The following is a 22416-nucleotide window of genomic DNA, read 5'->3' as shown; positions in this document are numbered from 1 at the left end:
GCTTCCGTAATCTCATCCCCTCAGAAAAATCCTATACCAAAGTAACAATTTATACTGTTCAAAATATATATGCTTCCATAATCTCAGCCCCTCAGAAAAATCCTACACCAAAGTAGTGTAAGCATTATCACCATTCCATAACAGAGCAAACAGAATCTGAGGGGTAATTCGTATGTCTAAATTCTCTAGCTATTTGCAATTAAAATTGAGGGTTTAAACATGAATCTCCTAAAACAGAGGCCAGAGACCCTTCTGCCTCCCTTAAAAATCTCCAGAGGTGGAAACCCAACGTTTACGAATTATTAGAAGAGCTTTGTAAGCTGTTTCTCCTCTGTTAAAATACTGATTTCAACAAAGTATCGATTACCTAGTATGTGTGAAAGACCATGAATAAACACAACAGTGCTCACTGTTGCAATGGGAAATAAGGGGAAAGGAAAATAAAGCAAATCAATTAAGTATCATATACAGTAGAATATTGATACATGCAGTAAAAGCAGCACAAAATATTTTTTCGTTTCCAAAGAGGGCATGAACTCTTGAAAGAAGGGATGCCTTGAAAGCCAGACTACTTTGAGTGCTAGGCACAACTCATGTAGGGGATAATGCAGGTGTCTAAGCAGGGAAGTAACCAAAACACAAGGCTGTAGGCTGCTTACACGGTTGCAGGAAAGTGTAAATGAATCCAATGGTGTCTGATCTCATTACTCTCCCAAGTAAGAGTTCTCTCCTCCCCTCCTTCCACCCAGAATAGAAAAAACTTGCTCTGGATTCTTAAAAAATTATCTAAGTTTTTCAAATTAGCACTGAAAAAAAGTAAGACAGGCTACAGGTTTCTCTGAAACCAGTTTAACCATTATTTTGAATAGTTTATTTAATCTTTTTTCATTTTTGCGTTAAAGGAAATTTTTGTTTTTTCGTTTTTACATTAAAAATGATGCCTACCAAAAATACTGATCAATTTTTAGGAGGATTGTCTGAAACCCTCCTAGAGTCTTTGAAAGAATATTTGTGGTTCTACTTACAAAATACCCTTTGGCAGTGTCCAAGTTGTCTATTTCCACAATAAGTCAGAATCTTAGGGATCTTGTCCTAGCATTTTCATCAGTTCTCTGCACTATTTTTCATTCACTCAGATGAGTTTGTTCCCAGACCATTTTTTTGGACTGCCTCATTTTAAATTTCACTGGTGGTGGGATAGGAGCTGATTTTTTGTTCTTCAACTATATATTTTTCTGAATTTAAGAAAATGAATTTTTTTTTTTTTTTTTGAGATGGAGTTTCACTCTTTCGCCCAGACCGGATTGAAGTGGCAGGATCTCAGCTCACTGCAACCTCTGCCCCTCAGGTTCAAGGGATTCTCCTGCCTCAGTCTCCCGAGTAGCTGGGATTACAGGGATGTACCACCATGCCCAGCTACTTTTTGTATTTTTAGTACAGACAGGGTTTCACCACGTCGGCCAGGCTGGTCTCGAACTCCTGACCTCAGTGATCCATCCGCCTCAGCCTCCCAAAGTGCTAGGATTACAGGCGTAAGCCACTGCGCCTAGCTGTGTATTACTTTGTAATCTAATTCCCAATAAACATTCTAAACAGTTACTTTAAAACTTGTACAAGTGATTCCATTCATGTAAAGGTCAAAAACAAGCTAAACTTATCTAGGGTGTTGGAGTTAGGATGCTAGTTCACCAGGTGGTGACCAGATGGGCTGATAATGCTCTCAACTCCTTATCTAGGAATAGGTTGCATGGGCATGTTTACTTTATGAAAATTCATCAATACACTTAGGATTTGTGCCCTTTTCTGTAATGTAGATTTCAATAAGAAGTTTAAGGTAAGGAGAAACATGTTGAAAAGGTTCAAATTAAGGAGAGGGCCCTTATAAAGTTTAGGGGGCCTCCTGGAGGTTGCAATAAGAGGAGCATATGCAAGGGTCATCGTTTAGCAAGGAAATAGGCTCTTTAGCTGCCTGGTTACTTTTACAAGAGCATCGGGCATTCTTTTAGGCTATTAGAGAGACCTCAGAAATCTACACTGCGATCTCTACGTCTGCCCAGGCACAGTTGTGATAGAGCAGGCAGCAAGGACAGTCTGTGGGAATCCCCTGGCTGGTAAGTGGGCTTAGCCATTACTGCCATCTCATCTCCCCTGCTGAGACTGTAAACTTACTTTCATGAAGCAACTTAGGAAAGAAAAAAGAAAGTCAACTGTAATGGTGGTGAAGAAATCTAAGATAGTAATTATTCTTAGCCAAAAAAACCGCTTTGGATAAAGAGTAAAATACTGCATTGTGCAATACTCAGATCTAGGAACCAGTGGACTACATATTACAGAAACAAGAGACTCATGAATATGTTTCCCGAAATATTCCAAGCTAAATCTCCTGAATAGTTTTATACATGAATTTTATACTTTTTTTTTTTTTTTTTCAGATGGAGTCTCGCTCTGTCACCCAGGCTGGAGTGCAGTGGCACGATCTCGGCTCACTGCAAGCTCCGCCTCCCGGGTTCACGCCATTCTCCTGCCTCAGCCTCCAGAGTAGCTGGGACTACAGGCGCCCACCACCACGCCCGGCTAATTTTTTGTATTTTTACTAGAGACGGGGCTTCACCGTGTTAGCCAGGATAGTCTCGATCTCCTGACCTTGTGATCCACCCGCCTCAGCCTTCCAAAGTGCTAGGATTACAGGCGTGAGCCACCGCGCCCAGCCGAATTTTATACTTATTTAATCATGAAGGTCTGAACTGGATTATTTCATTTCCATGACGCTTTGCAATATCTTATGGATAATATTAGATAATAAAGTGTTATTTGTAGATTTAGAGAATCTCAGATATCTTTGGATACTTTCAGAATACCAATGATCTAGCTTAAATGTTTAATCATCCTTGATACCACAGAAAAAAAGACAACTTAGATCATAAAGCAGTTGTTTGTAATCTCCTAATCAATAAGCATCATTCTCCCAACTTACAAATATTTACACTTCTTTCAGCTATACTTGAAAGTTATCCTAAAATAAGTACCAGTTACAGTGTTTTATAAATGCTCTAACAGGAAACATCAATACAATTTATTAACTATTAGCAATAATCAGGCCTTGGATAAACCTCGTAGACTACGATAATACAATTAAGACTATGTCTCTACACAAATACAAACAGTGATGATCGTTCAGGACTATTCTGAAATCTCCCACTGAGTTAAAAAACAAAGTCTACGAAACAAAGTAGGAAGGAGTTCCTTGACCAAATAAAACATTTGGCTAGTTTAATAGTTTTGTTTTTAGACTAGAGACAGGGTCTCACTTTGTGGCCCAGGCTGGTCTCAAACCCTAGCCTCAAGCAATTCTTCCACTTCAGCCTCCCAAAGTGCTGGGATTATAGGCGTGAGCCACCATGCCTAGCCTAGTTTAATAGTTTTTAAATGCCTAGTTTTTCTACATTTTAGGTTTCTGGCAAACTCTACAGTAGGTCTTTTTTTTTTTTTTTTTTGAGATGGAGTCTTGCTCTGTTGCCTAGGCTAGAGTGCAGCTGCATAATCTCAGCTCACTGCAACCTTCACCTCCCCAGTTCAAGTGATTCTCCTGCCTCAGCGTCCCAAGTAGCTGGGATTATGGGTGCTTGCCACCATCCCCAGCTAATTTTTGTATTTTTAGTAGAGACAAGGTTTCACCACATTGGCCAGACTGGTCTCGAACTCCTGATCTCAAGTGATCTGCCCACCTCTGCCTCCTAAAGTGCTGGGATTACAGGCTTGAGCCATCGCGCCCGGCCTACACTAGGTCGTTAAATTCAATTTAGTGTAAAACATATTCTATGCTCTTTTGATGTAGAATATGCTAAAAATGGTACCCGGTGACTTCAATATCATTGCAAGCCATACCTTCCTAGAGTTATAAAAGTGTATTTCAGAAATCCTGCTCAAGGGGAGGGCCTACTGTATATACCTTTTATGTTACTAGGTAAAATTAACGGATATTGAGATTGTACATTTGCCTTTGTTTTGATGATAGGTTTATTTGTATTCAAAAGTTTAAAACTGTATAATGTGATCACTTCTAAGGAAGGACTATGTAATTCTCCACTTGTCTGAATTCCCAGCACCTGGTTCAGGAAATAATCAAAGCTTTAGAAAGTACTCATTATGATGAACTGCTTCACTGTTCTAGAGTCTTTTACATTTTTCTGTGCACAGACACAAAAGTCCTGGGTCTACTGTACCAATTTGAGGGGGAGGAGCTTATAATTTAAGTACAGACCCTTTTTGCGGGGAGCATGGGTTGGGACATGGAGAAAGGTGTTCTGATGGGACACTGTCCGGTTAATACCCATGATTATCTTTACAGTCAAGTGGCCTACACATAACTGAACTACTTGAAGGGGACCATTTATAAGATTAGCAGCATGGAGGGCCATTTTAATGCCCTAGCCTAGCATCTTTCATTTTAGTCTTTTAAGCTAGGCAAAAGGTATTATATTTTTTTTTATTGAGATAAGGTCTCGCTCCCATCACCTAACCTGGAGTACAGTGGCACGATCATGGCTCACTGCAGCCTTGACTTCCCAGGTTCAGGGGATTCTCCCACCTCTGTCTCCCAAGTAGCTGGGAATACAGGCACATGCCACCACACCAGCCTAATTTTTGTATTTTTTTTTGTAGAGATGGGGTTTTACCACGTTGCCCAGGCTGGTCTCGAATTCCTGAGCTTGGGCAATCTGTCTCCCTCGGCATCCTAAAGTGCTGAGATTACAGGCATAAGCCACCACACTCAGCCAAAAATGTAGTATTTTAATAAAATATCCAGCAAAAATGTAAACAAATCAAGATCACAGCAGAGAGAAAGCAACATGTATTTTATGATTATTTGAATGGAGCAAAACATCTGAACACATTGTGAAATCAGGAACTATGATTTTTTTTTCCAAATTTTTTATTTATTTTTTAATTTTATTATTATTATACTTTAAGTTTTAGGGTACATGTGCACAATGTGCAGGTTAGTTACATATGTATACATGTGCCATGCTGGTGTGCTGCACCCATTAACTCGTCATTTAGCATTAGGTATATCTCCTAATGCTATCCCTCCCCGCTCCCCCCACCCCACAACAGTCCCCAGAGTGTGATGTTCCCCTTCCTGTGTCCATGTGTTCTCACTGTTCAATTCCCACCTATGAGTGAGAACATGCGGTATTTGGTTTTTTGTCCTTGCGATAGTTTACTGAGAATGATGATTTCCGATTTCATCCGTGTCCCTACAAAGGACATGAACTCATCATTTTTTATGGCTGCATAGTATTCCATGGTGTATATGTGCCACATTTTCTTAATCCAGTCTACCATTGTTGGACATTTGGGTTGGTTCCAAGTCTTTGCTATTGTGAATAGTGCTGCAATAAACATACGTGTGCATGTGTCTTTATAGCAGCATGATTTATAGTCCTTTGGGTATATACCCAGTAATGGGATGGCTGGGTCAAATGGTATTTCTAGTTCTAGATCCCTGAGGAATTGCCACACTGACTTCCACAATGGTTAGGATATGGTTTGGTAGTAGGTGGGAGGGATATGCCACCAAGGAGGAGGTATAAGTTCCCTCGCCAGTGGGAAGTTCAACAGTGTGGGCAGTCTTCTTTCTTAAGCTAGGTGGTGGATATATGGGTATTCATTGTATTGTTCTCTTACACCATTCTGTATATCTTAAATATTGCATTTTTTAGGCCGGGCGTGGTGGCCCATGCCTGTAATCCCAGCACTTTGGGAGGCCGAGGCAGGTGGATCATCTGAGGACAGGAGTTCGAGACCAGCCTGGCTAACATGGTGAAACCCCGTCTCTACTAAAAATACAAAAATTAGCTGGGCGTGGTGGCAGGCGCCTGTAATCCCAGCTACTCGGGAGGTGGTTCTTATTCTCAAAAAAGTTTGTGTTAAAAAATAAAATGCTGCGTCTAATTGCAAGTGTTATTTTACCAGCATGTGATTGGCATAACAGCAACACATCGAAGTGTCAAAAGTGTAACTCTCCTGCCAAGTGAATTACCTCAATTTCCTGTAACTGCTCCTGATTGGTTGTATACATCTGCTGAAGAGAGTCCTCCAACTCTGTGTTCCGATCCAGTAATGTCTTCCCAAGCTCAGCAGCAAGCTGAAGATCTAGCACAACAAATGAATCTTAGAATAATACAAATGATCTCACATCAACAATTTATATAACCCAGTCCTTCAAAAAAGAACATGTAGTTTAAGTCACATCCCAATGGAAGGTGGAGTGGCACAGAAGGAAATGCGAGTTCTACTTAAAATTCAGTTAAACTGATGCCTCCAGCAGGTAATGTATTCTCTTATGTACCCATACTTGTAAGAAGTGAAAAATAGTCATCTACTTTATGGAGATGCCGTTATTTGTTTAGGAATGATCATTCTGCAGTGTTACTTCTAAAATCCTATTTGCTAGTAGAATGAATGTATTCATATCCTGACAGTCTACTTTTTTGAATGGACCCTTGAGCCAAGGTATAGGTGGAGCTTTCAAAAATCTTTAAAGTTCCCATGAATTTGGCTGCTGTGAATACAACTGTTAAAGTTTATTGTCATATATCCTGGACTCCTAAGGGGACTAAAATTTATTAAGTCAAGAAAAGGAAAAATACAGCAGCATTAAGAACACTGCCCCAGGTCACTATACTTCTCTTCGTGTCCTTCTGTAAGATGAGCAACTAGAAAAGCAAAACAGCAATGTGCTTTTGAGGTAATTACATGTCAGTAGCTCATACTTCCATTTAGCACAGAACCATATTTTAAACCTCATTTTTCAACTCTCTCTATTCTTAGGTATAATGTCCATAAAACAGGATTTGTTTATATTATACTCAACTCCCAGAAATGAAAATTTAGTTAACAATATAAGAAAGGACACTAGTTGTAACATAGGTCATTGAAATACTTCTCTGCATAGTAAATCTTATGCAGCAGTCCTTTGATACAGTGGGAAATGCACTGCACTCTGGGCAGGTAAGTCTCAGGCCCAGTTCTGACTATCATTTACCAGAACACTTTCAATATGGTGACTTTAAGGCCCCTATAGTTAGTATTCTTGTTTAGAGAGATGACTGTCTTATCAATATAAGACTATGAAAATCAAATGAAATAATACATAAAGGAGTACTTTACAAACTAAGTTGCAATACGCACGCAAAGTACTATTAATATTCATTGATTCACAAATGAATGTTTTTGTTGCCAGGCACTATGCTAAGCATTAGCTATAGAACAGTGAATAAAATGAAGTCCTGCTTTGCTGACATTCTCAGATTCGTGGAGGAAGCCAGACAAATGAGTAACTAAACTCACATACTGTGATAAACAGTATTCATGCATGCATGCATATACTCAATAATATCAGACACTATTCTAGGCATTGGGATGGTGCCCAGGAGCCATAAGGAACTCATTAAAAAAAATCCCTGCCCTCATGGAGCTTATATTCTACTGGGAGAAACAGCATAATAAAACTTGATAGTGATAAATGCTAAAGAGAAAAAATAAAGCAAGGAAGAGGTAGAGGAGAAGTGTGGATGTGGGAGGCTGAAATTTAAGAACATGTGACCAGGGCCACATTAGAATCAATATGTGAAAGAACGGAATAAGTGACCCATGTAGATCCATCCAGGGAAACAGCACTCCAGGCAGAGGCAAGGCAAGTGCAAAGCACCTCGGAGGAAGCATGACTGAGTCATTAAGAAGGCCGAGGGTGGAGCAGAATGTATTGGGCAGGGAGGGGAGGGGGAAGACTCAAATCAAAGGGGCTCCAAGATGGCCAGTTTGGGGAGGGCCTAACTAAAGAGGTCAAGAGTTTGGCTTTTACCCCAAATGAAGGAATCCCATGGAGGTTTGACAGGATCACTCTGGCTGCTGTTATACAGAATGAATGGGACAAAGGTGGGAGCAGAGTGACAGAAAGATACTGCAATCATCTGGGTGAGAGATGATGGTGGCTTGGACCAGGGTGGCGGAGAGGACGGGCAGAATTCTGACATGTTTTTAGATAAAGTGGGGGAGAAAAACCTGGATTTGGTGATAATGAAAAAAGGGCTTTCTGTCTCTTTATTAGGCACGGTCTCACTCTGTTGTCATGCTGGAGTGCAGTGGTGCTCTCATGGCTGACTGTAGCCTTGGATTCCTGGGCTCAAGTGATCTTCCTGCCTCAGCCTGCCAAATAGCTGAGACTACAGGCATGCACTACCAAACCCAGCTTACTTACTTCCTGATTTATTGTAGAGACAGGGTCTTACAATGCTGCCCAGGATGATCTCAAACTTCTGGCCTCAACACATCCTCCCACCTCAGCCTCCCAAAATGTTGGGATTACAGGCATGAGCCACTGTGCCCAGCCTAGGGCCCAATTTAGAAAGGGAGGTCATAAGGAAGGTCTGAGAGGACCTTTTAGCTGAAGCTTGAAGGATGAAGAACTTGCCATGAATTTGGCATATTCTACAACCTGACAAGCAGCCAGTATGATAGAAGCATGAGGGATCAGATCATATAGGATTTTATAGCCCATGGTAGTTAAAGTTTAAATTTTATTCTAGGTATGATGGAAAGTAGCCTCAGTTAATGTCATAAAAGTATTATGAAAAAAAATTTATCATCAAAACAAGGAAACTCACTACATAATGATTTTTAAACTTAATTTTTAGAGGTTGACAAATAAGGCTTAATGGCTATCCACCACTACTGATAGTAAAACTTAGCATTGAGTAAATGGTAACAACAGCATTAGTTGTTGTAATGTCCACTCAAGTGCATAATTAGTATTCTACTTGGTTAGTTTTCACTCTGGAAAAAGCAGCAAAACCTACCACACCCAACTCCAGATCATTTAAAAACATTTTACACCCATTTAAAATAAAACAGTATACTGTTGGTAGATAGGTGCTAAAATACATTCTCTTGTGATTTCAAAACTAACAATGTCTATTACAGTCATTACATTCATTAAGACTTTGGAGGCCAGGTGCAATGGGTCATGCCTATAATCCCAGCACTTTGGGAGGGTGAGCCAGGTGGACAGCTTGAGCTCAGAAGTTCGAGACCAGCCAGGGCAACATGGTGAAATGTCATCTCTACCAAAAACACAGTGAGGCCCTGTCTCAAACAAACAAACAAACAAAAGACTTCCATTAAGTCTAAGAAATAACTTGTATTTACAAAACACAGAACTTTTACAAATAGCTCAAAGCATTTAAGAGACATTACTCTTTTTCTTGTCATTATTTATTTTTTTGAGATGGAGTCTCACTCTTGTCACCCAGGCTGGAGTGCAGTGGTGCAATCTCGGCTCACTGCAACCTCTGCCTCCTGGATTCAAGCGATTCTCCTGTCTCAGCCTCCTGAGTAGCTGGGATTACAGGCACCCACCACCACAACTGGCTAATTATTGTATTTTTAGTAGAGATGGGGTTTCACCATGTTGGCCAGGCTGGTCTCGAAATCCTGACCTCAAGTGATCCACCCACCGCGGCCTCCCCAAGTGCTAGGGATTACAGGCGTGAGACACTGCGCCCAGCCTACTTTTTGTTTTCTATAGACATTAGTCTTTATATCTTTAAAGGTATTTAGTCCAGTTTCTCAGATGAGACAGCCTGAAGCACAAAGCTGTTAACTAACCTAATCAAGCTCCAAGGTGAGTCACAGATGAGACAGAAACTCTTAGGTCAACAGGTTCTCACTCTCACTCTCATCACAATTCTTTGTTATCTTCATCTGCAGAGTTTTAAGGCAATTGAAAGAGAGGTCCGCAAGCTTCTTCAAGGTAGAGAATACAAATGTCCCCCTTGTTGAGGTACTTAATTTCTTCTACTTGTTTTCACAGATTGCAATGAGAAATTACAGTTCAACTATTTGGGCTTTTATTGCCTGCTCTGCTAGTGAAAGCACATACAACCCCAGGCAAGTTAATACCTTGTTTTCACCAAATGAAAAAGGAACTATGTATGGCTCAACATGTTCCAGAAAAAATGATTTTGTACTCACAGAGCATGTAATGTGTATACATAGACCCACATGGAAGCTACCACACTGTATTAAAGACAAAGTATAAAAACATTACCTAGGTATTACTTAAGTCTTTCCTTCTTAAATGTGTAAAGTGGTAATTCCTCACCGGGAAGGCTCAGATTCACCAAAGATGCTCTTAACCAGCAATTAAAGCCTGAGCCAAGGACCAGGTGTGGTGGCTCACACCTGTAATCTCAGCACTTTGGGATGCCGAGGCGGGAGGACTGTTTGAGCCCAAGAATTCAAGACCAGCATGGGCAACATAGCAGGACCTTGTCTCTTAGCAGGAAAAAAAAAAAACCCAACTGGGCCAAAACCTCTCCCAGAATCAAGACTGACTTGAGACTATCACCAACCACTTTCATTCAGTTACGGAACTACCTGTGCTACTTAAGAGTAGCCAGGAACTTCTTCCCTGCTCCTGCAGAAAGAGATGCCAAGGACAGCACTCTTTGGTAGATAGCAAACAAAAAACAATTTGAGACTTGTCCTTATCTCAATCCTTATTTCCAGTAAAACAAAGCACCAACCTGGCTCAGAAACCTGAAGTCTCGATCTCCTAAATATTGATAGGCTGTTAAGGATATAATTTTAACAAGTCCCAACTACAAGAAAGCTCCTGTGAAGTCACACTGTATAAAAGGATATTACTTCATCTGTTAGCTTAAAGACACCGGACTTTGTCTTTAAAAAAAGTTCATTTCCTGTTGAGTAGCAGCTGGCTTCCATAACCAAGAAGCCAAAAGCTGGCAGTAAGCCCAAGAAAGTTTTCTAAATAATTAGCGGAGGGAATAGAATATTGAATGTCCCTTATAGTTTTAATTAAGGCACAAAAGAAAAGGAAATAATATAGTTTCGAAGCCTTGTACACCTGTTCATCTCTACAGGACTACAAAAAGAATTTTCATTAAAGAGGGTCTTTTCTAAATCCTATTGAACTGGCCTGGCTTAGGCAACTACTAAAAATATGTTGCAGGCTTGAGAATTTCAACATATCAATACCTTCATGTGTTGAATATTCTTTCACTAACGAGTCTTTGCAGGTAATAATATATTTTTAATGGTGTAAACTGTTAGCTTTAAACAGATACTCAGCTCTATGCTTTAGGCAAAAAATTAGTACTGGCAGCCAAGTAATTTTTTTTAAAGAACCTTTCTTCCAGAGTTTCGAAACCTTTAAATCCCACTGTTATTATATTTTTCCCATTTTACTTTAGTTTCTTAAATAAAAAAAAATGACATATTCTCATGTTAGCTGGTAGTCTGTAGGAGTAATTCACTAACAGGCTGAAAGTTTTTCCTATTACAAAGTCAAATACGTCATTTAGTGATGCTTCTGTTTAACTCCTGTTGCCAACGTTACTATAATTGGGAAAGCAGAAAACCTGAATATAAATATCAAGAAAAATGATGTTGTCAGTTTTAATAACCCTCCAAACAGTGATTCAGCAAAATAGTTGTACACAAGGAGGATGTACTCATCCTGAAATTTTAGGATTCCTTTAAACTAAGAGTTCATTTACTGATCCACATAACAGAAACCTGAATCCTTATTCTAAGTTTGCACAGCTCACCAAATGACAATAGCAGCTGGTTTAAAAGAAAATCCAGTCTCTGAAGTCTTTCCACCTTGTTCTCAGGGGCATGTTTCAAAGCAAGCACCATCATTACCTGCACTGAAAGCTCCTGCTGTCCCAGAAAAGATCTTACCCACAGAGATTACTGTCAGTATTCCTACTGAGCCAACTCAGCTCTCTGACAAAAGACAGTCTCCATCAAAGTGTTTTGTAACAGCAAAGGGTTTTCTCCTCCTGCCTACACAAAAGCTTTACATATTTCTAACAAGGTATGAATAGTAGACCAGAGTTTACTAAGGTTAGAATTTTCCAGCAATTTCAATTTAAAAAAGGATACCCTAGGAAACTTTGATACAAAGATTCAATCTATTCAGATCATGGCTTCTACTGCTAAAGGAAAACATTCAGTAGTTGTAAGATAGTGAGAACAGGATCATTAAAAGTTGTTTTCCAGCCAGGTGCCGTGGTTCACGCCTGTAATCCCAGCACTTTGGGAGGCCGAGGTGGGTAAATCACAAGGTCAGGAGATCGAGACCATCCTGGCCAACATGGTGAAACCCCGTCTCTACTAAAAATACAAAAATTAGCTGGGTGTGGTGGTGCATGCCTGTAATCCCAGCTACTTGGGAGGCTGAGGCAGGAAAATGGCTTGAACCCGGGAGGCGGAGATTGCAGTGAGCCCAGAGCGTGCCACTGCACTCCAGCCCGGGGACAGAGCGAGACTCCACCTCAAAAAAAAAAGTTTTCAGCAGTTCTCTCCAAATAAGCCTTGCTCAGTAATAATGAGGATGTTAAAAAATGGACAGATGCCTGCACATAAAATCCCACTAGACCTGCTGAATAATCTGTTTAACAGGACAGACCTGCTCCCAAACTTAATTCAGCAGCAAATGTCTATTGAGGACCTACAATGTACGAGGTGCTGTAGTGGGCACATCCCATGAGGCGCACCTCCAGGCTTCTCTAGTGAACAGATTCCCGGAACATTCACTCTATGGGAGTAGGAATCCTGCCTATCCACTCATGTGCGGAGGCGCTGTGGCCCCAGGGCCCAGGCGAATAGCTGGCAAAGAGCAGATAATACATTTTTGAGAAATGAACAAGTTTTAAAATCTGTTAAAAGTTTAGGAGTTAACATATAACTTAGCAAAACTGGGGAAAGGATACCCTTTTATTCACACTGTAGCGTTTATTCTTTGACAGGCCATATTCACAAGTTATAATTGTTGGAATTTCACATCTACTCGTACTCCATATAGTTGGTTATGACACAGACGGTTACGTCAAAGTCCACTGTGATAACGTAACAGCCCTTTGAAAAACACAGAAATGCAACTGGCAGTAAAGAGGTTCAGACCTGTGTGTGTGTGTTTTGAGACGGAGTTTCGTTCTTGTCATCCAGGCTGGAGTGCAATGGCAGGATCTCAGCTCACTGCAAACTCCGCCTCCCAGTTTCAAGCAATTCTCCTGCCTCAGCCTCCCAAGTAGCTGGGATTACAGGGGCCTGCCACCACACCCGACTAATTTTGTATTTTTAGTGGAGATGGAGTTTCACCATGTTGGCCAGGCTGGTCTCGAATTCCTGGCCTCAGGTGATACACTTGCCTTGGCCTCCCAAAGTGCTAGGATTACAGGCATGAGCCACTGCACCCAGCCCAGACCTGTGTTTTTAAGGTTAAACTTGAAGAGCTGATGACTTTATTTTGATCAGAGGTTAAAGAGAATTCCACGTGTAACCCTGACACGTTGCACTTGCTGCTCGGTAGATTGAAGTGTTACAGCTGGTTGTTCCTAACAACCTCCCACAGGGGGAGAATGCAGCGTGGACTAAGGCACCTGATGGAAGAGAGCCATGAAAACAATTCTGTGCGAGTGCTTCAGTGCAGTTCAACAAATATTAAAATCGAGCTTCCAGTATGTGCCATGTATTATGCTAGATGCTGGAAATACAAGAAAAAAGAACCTGCCCCCTCTATGCCCTTAAAGATTTATGCTTCTTAAATACAGGAAAGAAAAATATTTAGTTGTGATGATACAAATTAAATTATAGGGAAATATTGCAATGGCACAGTGGTTGCCTCACAAATCCTGGAGAAACTATCAAACTAGGCCATCAATCCTTATGGGGAAATCTGAAAACAGGTTTGTTAATATGTATGATAAATTCGTCTCTTGGACATAAAGAAGATGGTGCCAAACACTGCACTGCAACCACTAAGTAGCTTGGACTCTTATATAAGTGTAATAAAGGTGAATTACTTTGGTTAAAGTGATTGCATGTTAATTTAAGAAATTATCTTCCTCCAAAAGAGGTGCTCAATTTATTTTCCTTTTCTGAGTTATTCAGGTCTACATTCTTTTCTTCTGCCATGTTCAGTGGTTAGCATGAACAAGCAACATGATCATTTAATATTCAACTAAATGAGATGTTAATTTTCATTGCAAGATTACAGCTGAAAGCATTTACACAGAATTGCAGAAACTGAAGATGCCTGGAAAAATTCCTGAGGACTGTTCAGTATTCAGTATAGCGGTTAAGAATGTTTGCTCTGGAGTCTTAAGGGGAACCCTAGCACTCCCCAACGTTACTACCTCTATTGTGTTACCGGGAGAATTAAATGAGCCACTGTGTTATGGGCCTATCAGTGTTAGGCACATACAAAGTGTTCGCCAACTGCTACCTCCTGCTATAAGAAAAAGGGGGCCCCCACTGGCTCCAAAGTGTGGGCTGCTCTACGATTGTTCTCTGGAGACACCATCGGCAGGCCTGTTTCTAAGTGAAAGCTGGCGTGCAAACTGAAGAAAAGTGGCAGAGATAGATGCACTCTTTCTTCTGTCATTTCAATTGGCATCTGGTGAACTATGCATAACAGCTTAACGCCCAACTGAAAAAAACTGTAAACTAGGATGGTAAGGAGGAGATGGGGTTTGAGTGGTGACTATAACTCTCCTCCTTCTGAGTGTGTGGGTTCAAAAAACACTCCCTCCCACACTTAGCTTTAGGCAAGCCACTTAACCGTTTTAACCTCCACTTTCCTCACCTGGAAAATGGGATAACAAAAGTGTGTAATTGGATTGTTTTTACCTCAATGGATAAATGCTGGGATGGACGCCCCGTTCTCCATCACGTGCTTATTTCACACTGTGTGCCTGTATCCAAACATCTCATGTACCCCATAAATATATACACCTACTATGTACCCTCAAACATTAATAAATTTTTAAAAAGTTACTGTCTCCTGGAGTTACGGTGCGGAGCGCACAGCTCCCGCTACACCGCAAAACAACTACCACCTGCAGCAGCCGGCCCTCCGCGCTGGCCATGAAAGGCGCTGGGCTAGACAGCCTGCGACGGGGCGGCTTCTCGGGCTCTGCCACTTACTGAGGGACACACTGGCTCACCCGGGTCTGCCTCGGAGGAATGCAGTGAGGATTAAACTAGCTAATCCACGGAAAGCGCTTAAAACGCTGCCTGGCGCGTCCCTGGCCCCCACGCGCCTCGGGGCTGATATTCAACTGCGCATTAGCAGGGCCGTGGGCCCCGCGCCGAGGCTTCCTGCGGGCGGGATCCGCGGGCACGGCCGGCCCCGCAGCCAGATGAGCCCGAGCCCTTCCCGGCACCTGCATCCTCTGCCGCCAGAAAAAGCAACTTTTTAACAGTTTCGCAGCGGCGGCCTCCCGGGTCAGGCCGCCGCCCGCCCGCGGGGCGCCCCCGCCCTCACCTTGCTGGAGGTCCTGGTGGTCATACCACGGCTCGTCCTCCTTCATCTCAAACTCCTCTACCAGGTTTTCCGCCAGCATCTCGGCTGGGTCTTCTAGGGGCAGTGGCCCCCGCCGCCGTCCCGCCTCAGCCGCTGCCCCGGGCTCTTCCCCGGCCCCTCCGCCCTCAGCCAGAGCCGCCCTCGGGCGGGACGCGGTGCCGCCGCCCAGACTCCGCTGCGCCGCCTCAGCCCCGTTCCCGCCGGCGGCCGCCGCCGACCGGCCGGCTGCCTCGACTCGCCTCGCGCCTCCCAACGGCCCCAACGGCCGGGCGTTACGGCGCGAACGCCTGGAGCCTGGTTCTCACGCAGCCGCCGGTCCTCACGCCGCCGCCGGGCCCAACGTGGCACTTTGGCAGAACCCTCCCCGGCCGGGGATGCGATTCAAACCCCCGGCGGCGCCTCAACCAATCGCGAGCGGGCCGCTGGCCGAGCGGCAGGGACTTCGTCCAATCGCGTCTCTCTAAAGACCGGCGGCTCGCCCGGTATCGAGGGGAAGCAGCCAATGGCGGGTCCGGAATAAACAAAGAAGGCGGGGAAAGAGTGAAGGGGTGCGGCCGAAAGCCCGCCCCCTGATCTGCGCTGTAAGGCTCCTAGGAGCGCGTTCTGGATTCCGAGCTGGGGAGCTGGCGGAGGCGCGTCTTACCCCTGTGGTGGGTGTCCCGAGGCCGGCGCGTCTGTGGACAGGCAGCGCAGGCCGGAGGGCCTGGGACTCCGGCCTCTGAGAGGCGGGCGGTTGGCGAGGGGAGTCCTTCGTGCCGGCGGGAAGCGCAAGGGTGCCGGAAGCCCGAGGTCCGCCGCCCGGCCACCCCTTCTCGCATCTTGACTCTGAGATTTGCTCCGGGTCCGGCGGGGAGACTCGGGGTCGATCGGGAGTTTAGGGTTGAGAAAACGCCCACTGAGCGGTAGCTCTTGTCTCCTTGACATCTGAGCCCTGGGAATTAAGCTCATGCTCCCTAAAACGGTGGGCACCAGACCCCCTTGAGAATCTGGGGCGGTGAGGGATGCCCGAAGCTGTCCACTTGGAGGGGGAAAATTGTAAGCAGTGTTGCAACGATTTTTAAAAGGTACCCCTAGACCACAAGTTAAGCATCTGGGGACGTGACATTGCACCTGGAGGGGACAAGCTGCAGCCCCAGCACTTAGTAGCCAGCGAGGCAGAGCACGCTGTCCTCCACCGACATAACCCAGCAAATACTGCTCGTAGGTAAAGCTTTAAGCACCATCTTGCAGACAAAGCACGGAAACTCTTAAGCAGGATGACAGACCTGAAGGTCAATGTTCTCAACCTTGACGTAAAGGTAAAGGTGCAGCCGATGGAAGACAGCAGGGCCAATATCTAGCTAACTTTGAGCAACGAAACAAAAAAATCGAGGTTTAAGTATACAATTGAAAGATTATCTCTAGAACATGAGGTGATAAACTGTTAGAAATTCAGAGAGAGGGAAGAGGTGGAGAGGAGTGTTAAATCCTGATCTATTTTAGCAGTGAGTCGACAGATAATACCTTACATTGATAATCCAATGAATAGTTTCCACAAATATGGAGACAGCTGCCAGAACTAAAAATGGGAAGCAATTAAGAGTTTTCCGAGGCTGGACGCGGTGGCTCACGCCTGTAATCCCAACATTTTGGGAGGCTGAGGCGGGCAGATCACCTGAGGTCGAGAGTTCGAGACCAGCCTGACCAACATGGAGAAACCCCATCTCTACTAAAAATACAAAATTAGCTGGGCGTGGTGGCCCATGCCTGTAATCCCAACTACTTGGAAGGCTGAGGCAGGAGAATTGCTTGAAACCCGGGAGGTGGAGGTTGCAGTGAGCCGAGATCGAGCCATTGCACTCCAGTCTGGGCAAAAACTACGTCTCAAAAAAAAAAAAAAAAAAAGAAGTTTTCCTAAGAGGAGGAGTGATTTGAGGCTGGGGACTTTGGCTTTTTGTTATAAACCCTTCTGTGATCTTGCTTTTTTAGCTACTTGCACATTAAAAATAAGGGAAATTGTAGGGAAGGAATTATAGACTCAAGCTACTTTTGTCTTTCTGTATAAAAAAAGACTTGGGTAATTTGGAAGAGGGGAAAAACTCATCCTAAATAATTCTTGTGGGTAATAAAATTCAGGGTGTCTCTCTGCCTCCTATCTTTGCTCAAACCAGCGTAACCTAACCTCACGCTGATGCTGTATCAAACAGCACTTGACTCCAGGGTTACCTTACACATAGGCTGTAGGCTACTCTGGAGAAGTCTTGCCAAGGACAAGACCTCCCACTGTGGAGTTGTTGCCTGAAGTTTTACCCTTCAGTCCTTAAAGGAGACTGCTGAATAGGGTGGAAAGCACAAGGGACCTAGAGTGAAAAAACCTAGAGTTCTCGCCACACTCAGTACCAGCAGAGAAGCCTTTTAGCAAACAGTTTACAGGAAAGATGATTGTTTGCCTTGCTCACAGAGCTATCTGAATCAGAGAGACCCTGAAAGCAAGTATTTTGTGCTCATTTTAAATGTAAGGCTGTGTGCTTGTGACCTATACTGTAGAAGTGCCGGTACCCTTGAGGACCAATTATGAGCATCACAATAAATAATCATAGTAATGGATTATAACCCATTGAATAAAAAAAGAAAGAATCCATGAGTCCATACTGATATAAATAAATGGGAGAGAAAAGAAAACTCTTTCTTACAGTAGGATGTCAAGCAAAAAATGTAGAAGGAATAACACTGTTAGAAAGTAATAATAATAATAAAAGAGGAATGGTAAACTCACAAATCCCTTTCTTCAAAAAGGCAAAATGTTACTGGCACACCTGTAGTCCCAGCTACTTGGGAGGCTGAGGTGAGAGAATTGCTTGAGTCCAGGAGTTCGAGGTTACGATGAGCTATGATAGGTGACAGCAGAGCAAGACCCTGTCTCAAAAAAAAAAAAAAGGCTGTGTGCAGTGGCTCATGCCATAATCCCAGCTCTTTGGGAGGCTGAGGCGGGCGGATCACCTGAGGTTGGGAGTTCAAGACCAGCCTGGCCAATAAGGCGGCCCATCTCTACTAAAAATACAAAAATTAGCCGGGAGTGGTGGTGCAAGCCTATAATCCCAGCTACATGGGAGGCCAAGACACAAGAATCCTTTGAACCTCGGAGGCAGAGGTTGCAGTGATCCGAGACCGTGACACTGTACTCCAGCCTGGGCAATAGAGTGAGAGTCTGTCTCAAAAAAAAAAAAAAAGAAAGAAAAGAAAGTGAGGTCCCCTGTAAAGCCTCTTCTACTGCCCTAGTTGTCCATCGAGATATTCAGAGTTCAAATAAGATCACTTCAAACAAACTACCTTAATCACTAAAGATAGAACCCTTTGGAAAGATAGCAAGTTGGATTTAGTAATTGCCAATGGTGATTTGTGGAAGCTAAAGGGCTAGAATCATGCAGGGGCATGATTTTTTTTTTTTTTTTTTTTTTTTTTTTTTTTTTTTTTTTGGAGACAGTCTCACGCTTGTCACCCAGGCTGGAGTGCAATGGCGTGATCTTGGCTCACTGCAATCTCCGCCTCCTGGGTTCAAGTGGTTCTCCTGCCTCAGCCTCCCAAGTAGCTGGGATTAAAGGCGCCCACCACCATGCCTGGCTAATTTTTGAATTTTTAGTAGAGACAGGGTTTCACCATGTTGGCCAGGCTGGACTTGAACTCCTGACCTCAGGCAATCCACCAGCCTCAGCCTCCTAAAGTGCTAGGATTACAGGTGTCAGCCACCGCGCACGGCCCCCTGCACGATTCTTATCACTGATTCGCAAGGTTGAAAGTGCCGGCTGTTTGCTCCTTGGAAAACAGAAGCTCATTTTGACTTCAAATGCGTACTGAAATGTTCTTTAACAATTCTCCATTTTTTTTTTCTTTTTCAGAGTCTCACCATGTGGCCCAGGCTGGAGTGCAGTGGCACCATCTCTGCTCACTGTCACCTCCTGACAGTGTCACCTCCTGCCTCAGCCTCCTGAGTAGCTGGAATTACAGGCATGTGCCACCACATTCGGCTAGTTTTTGTGTTTCAAGTAGAGTCAGGGTTTAGCCATGTTGGCCAGGCTGATCTCAAACTCCTGGCCTCAAGTGATCCACCTGTCTCAGCCTCCCAAAGTGCTAGGATTACAGGTGTGAGCCACCGCGCCCAGTCAACAATTCTCCTTTAAAAAGAAAAGAAAAGAAAGATATGGAGAATTAAAGTTATTGAGGGTCAGGCGTGGTGGCTCATGCCTGTAATCTCAGCACTTTGGGAGGCCGAGGTGGGCAGATCACGAGGTCAGGAGTTTGAGACCAGCCTGGCCAACATGGTGAAACCACGTCTCTACTAAAAATACAAAAATTAGCTGAGCATGGTGGCCCGCGCCTGGAATCCCAGCTACTTGGGAGGCCAAGGCAGGAAAATCACTTGAACCCGGGAGGCAGAGGTTGCAGTGAGCCGAGATCATGCCACTGCACTCCAGCCTGGGCAACGGAGTGAGACTTCCTCTCAAAAAAAATAAATAAGTGAATAAATAAAGTTATTGATAGTTTAAAAAAGCAAAAACCCCCACAAACTTTATGTCTTTTGGTGTGTTATTGGGTTGTTTTTAAGGACACTATTTAAGGAAACTTCTTTTCCCCTGGAAAATCTTGAACAAAAATTGCATTGAAAAACTGGTGTCAGTTTTCCGTGCTAAATTTGGAGGAGTTTCCATTGTTCTTTTAGAGTCTACTTAGTCATAGTTTAGAAGCAATCATAAGTAACCTCTTCAGCGACATTAATATTATTTGGTTTAGTAGGTTAGTAAATAACCACCCGAGTTGATTCCAAAAGGAGAATTTATGGTGTTCATAATAATTCACCATTATTTAATGAACTTGCCCAGCCTAACTAACCATTGCACCATTTTGCTACTATTTAATTCTTTTTGTTTGTTTGTTTCTTCATTTGTTTTTGAGACAAGATGTCACTCTGTCACCAAGGCTGGAGTACAGTGGCGCTATCACAGCTCACTGAAGCTTCAACCTCCCAGGGCTCAGGTGATCCTCCTACCTCAGCCTCCCTAGTAGCTGGGACTACAGGCATGTGCTAACACACCTGGCTAATTTTTGTATTCTCTGTTAAGACAGGTTTTCACCATGTTGCCCAGGTTGGTCTTGAACTCCTGGGCTCAAACAATCTGCCTGTCTTGGCCTCCAAAAATGCTGGGATCACAGGCCTGAGTCACCATGCCTGGCCAACTTTTTAAGTTTTCTATATAAAATATGTTGTGATAAATAAGATCAGATTCAGAAATCCTTTGTCTTTGGTTGTAAAGATAAAATGCTCTTGTTCTCTTGTGTTTTATTGCTATAGTAAAGTCATGTAAGGAGAGTTTTTAGGTAGCAATGGGGGCTTTAAAAAAATTGTAAGTGGTGATTTTCAGTTTGATACAGAAATAAGTATTTACTATGATGACAGTAATCTATTTTTTTAAGGAAAATTTGTATTATTTTAATTATTTTTATGTACAGAAAACTTAACAATGTACATTTAACCCAGTTTAGTGGCAAGTTCTTTAGCCTTTGCCCTTTCGAGCTTGGCGATACGAGCCACAGACTTAGGACCAGGACGTTGCCGCCCCAGTGACGGCGGATCTCATAGTATCTGTCATTGTAATTGGGATGACAGTAATCTAAAGCAAAATATTAATGGCTCCTTTTGCAGAAGGAAATAAAGATTTCTACTTCATGCAATATGTAAAAACAAAGAGCAGTTCAGAATGTAGACTTTTTTTAATTTTTAATTTTTAATTTTTTAAATTTTATTATTATTTTTTTGAAACAGTGTCTCTGTTGCCCAGGCTAGAGCGCAGTGGCATAATCTTGGCTCATTGCAACCTCCACCTCTCAGTTTCAAGCATTCTCCTGCCTCAGCCTCCCGAGTAGCTGGGATTACTGGCACCTGCCGCCACACCTGGCTAATTTTTGTATTTTTAGTAGAGATGGGGTTCCACCATGTTGGCCAGGCTGGTCTCAAACTCTTGACCTTAAGTGATCTGCCCACCTCGGCCTCCCAAAGTGCTGGGATTACAGGCGTGAGCCACCGTGCCTGGCCAAGAAGTTCAGACCGTCGAGTTTTTCATAATGCAATTGAAACCTTATATTCTTATGTTTCGGACAGGCTGGGTACTTAAATCTTTGAAAAAAAAATTGAATTCAACTCTCAGAAAGCTTATGGCCTTTTGCAGAATTATAAGTTTACAAATACCTACCATGCGACTTAGTGATAGATCAGATTAGAAAGGTGCGGCATGCTTCTTGTTTTAGCATGCCTGAAATAAAACTAAGAGAAACAAGAGTCCCTAGGTTTTGGTAGGCTAAATTTGTGTCTTGGCTTTTGATTCTCCTGTCTCCCTTGTTTTTGACTCTCTTAGTAACCAAGCAACCTCTAGCCTCAGTCTTCATTCTCAGGGATTAACTCCTTAGAGTGAAGTCTTCACTGGTAGTTCCCAGTATTTTGAAATCTGAGAATTACTTTTAAAGTAAAAAATATTGGCTGGCATCCACACAATAGTAGTTTTGAAGTGTTTGGGAACTGCATCATGATGAAAACAATCAGATTTGTATTTTTAATCATTATAGCAGAAGTTACAAACATTTTAAGAATACAGGTACACATGTAGACAAAACATTCTTTATTCTGTAGACAATGCTTGGTATGCATATGAGTCTGATAACCCATTTTTGATAATTCTAGGACCCTGCCACTGATAGAATTAGAGTCTTTTTTTTTTTTTTTTAATTTGAGACAGGGTCTTGTTCTGTTGCCTAGGCTAAAGTGCAGTGGCGAGATCATAGCTCATTGCAGCCTCAAACTCGTGGGCTCAACCAATCCACCCGCCTCAGCCTCCTGAATAGCTAGGACTACAGATCTGCACCACCACACCCAGCTGAATTATAATCATTCTTGGGTCTACTTGGTGCAAAGTGAAGTGTAGAGACCTTAAATAATTTGGTCATTCGAGCCAAATGCTGACCTCCTCCTTCTGACTTGCCCTCTTTTTCCC

At 43.0% G+C, this 22416-nt stretch overlaps 1 protein-coding gene across 3 annotated transcripts in view; it reads right to left on the bottom strand.

Annotated features, from left to right (window-relative positions):
* CDR2 (cerebellar degeneration related protein 2) overlaps positions 1 to 15768 on the bottom strand; it is a 29282-nt gene extending 13514 nt beyond the window's left edge. The window contains exons 1-2 of one of the 3 annotated variants that reach the window (XM_054455622.2): positions 15359 to 15768; positions 6044 to 6156 (exon numbers count right to left, since the gene is read on the bottom strand). In XM_054455622.2, coding sequence (XP_054311597.1) covers positions 6044 to 6156; positions 15359 to 15437 — 192 coding nt within the window. In that variant the 5' untranslated portion in view covers positions 15438 to 15768. Of the gene's footprint in view, positions 1 to 6043; positions 6157 to 9669; positions 9773 to 15358 lie in introns of those variants that run through there. The other 2 variants (XM_054455623.2, XM_063654063.1) reach the window with 2 other exon arrangements.
* Positions 15769 to 22416: the final 6648 nt, after the last annotated feature.

The sequence above is a fragment of the Pongo pygmaeus genome, chromosome 18, assembly GCF_028885625.2.
Source record: "Pongo pygmaeus isolate AG05252 chromosome 18, NHGRI_mPonPyg2-v2.0_pri, whole genome shotgun sequence".
In the NCBI taxonomy this organism is placed as follows: Eukaryota; Metazoa; Chordata; class Mammalia; order Primates; family Hominidae; genus Pongo; species Pongo pygmaeus.
This window is presented reverse-complemented; position numbering and strand designations above follow the sequence as displayed.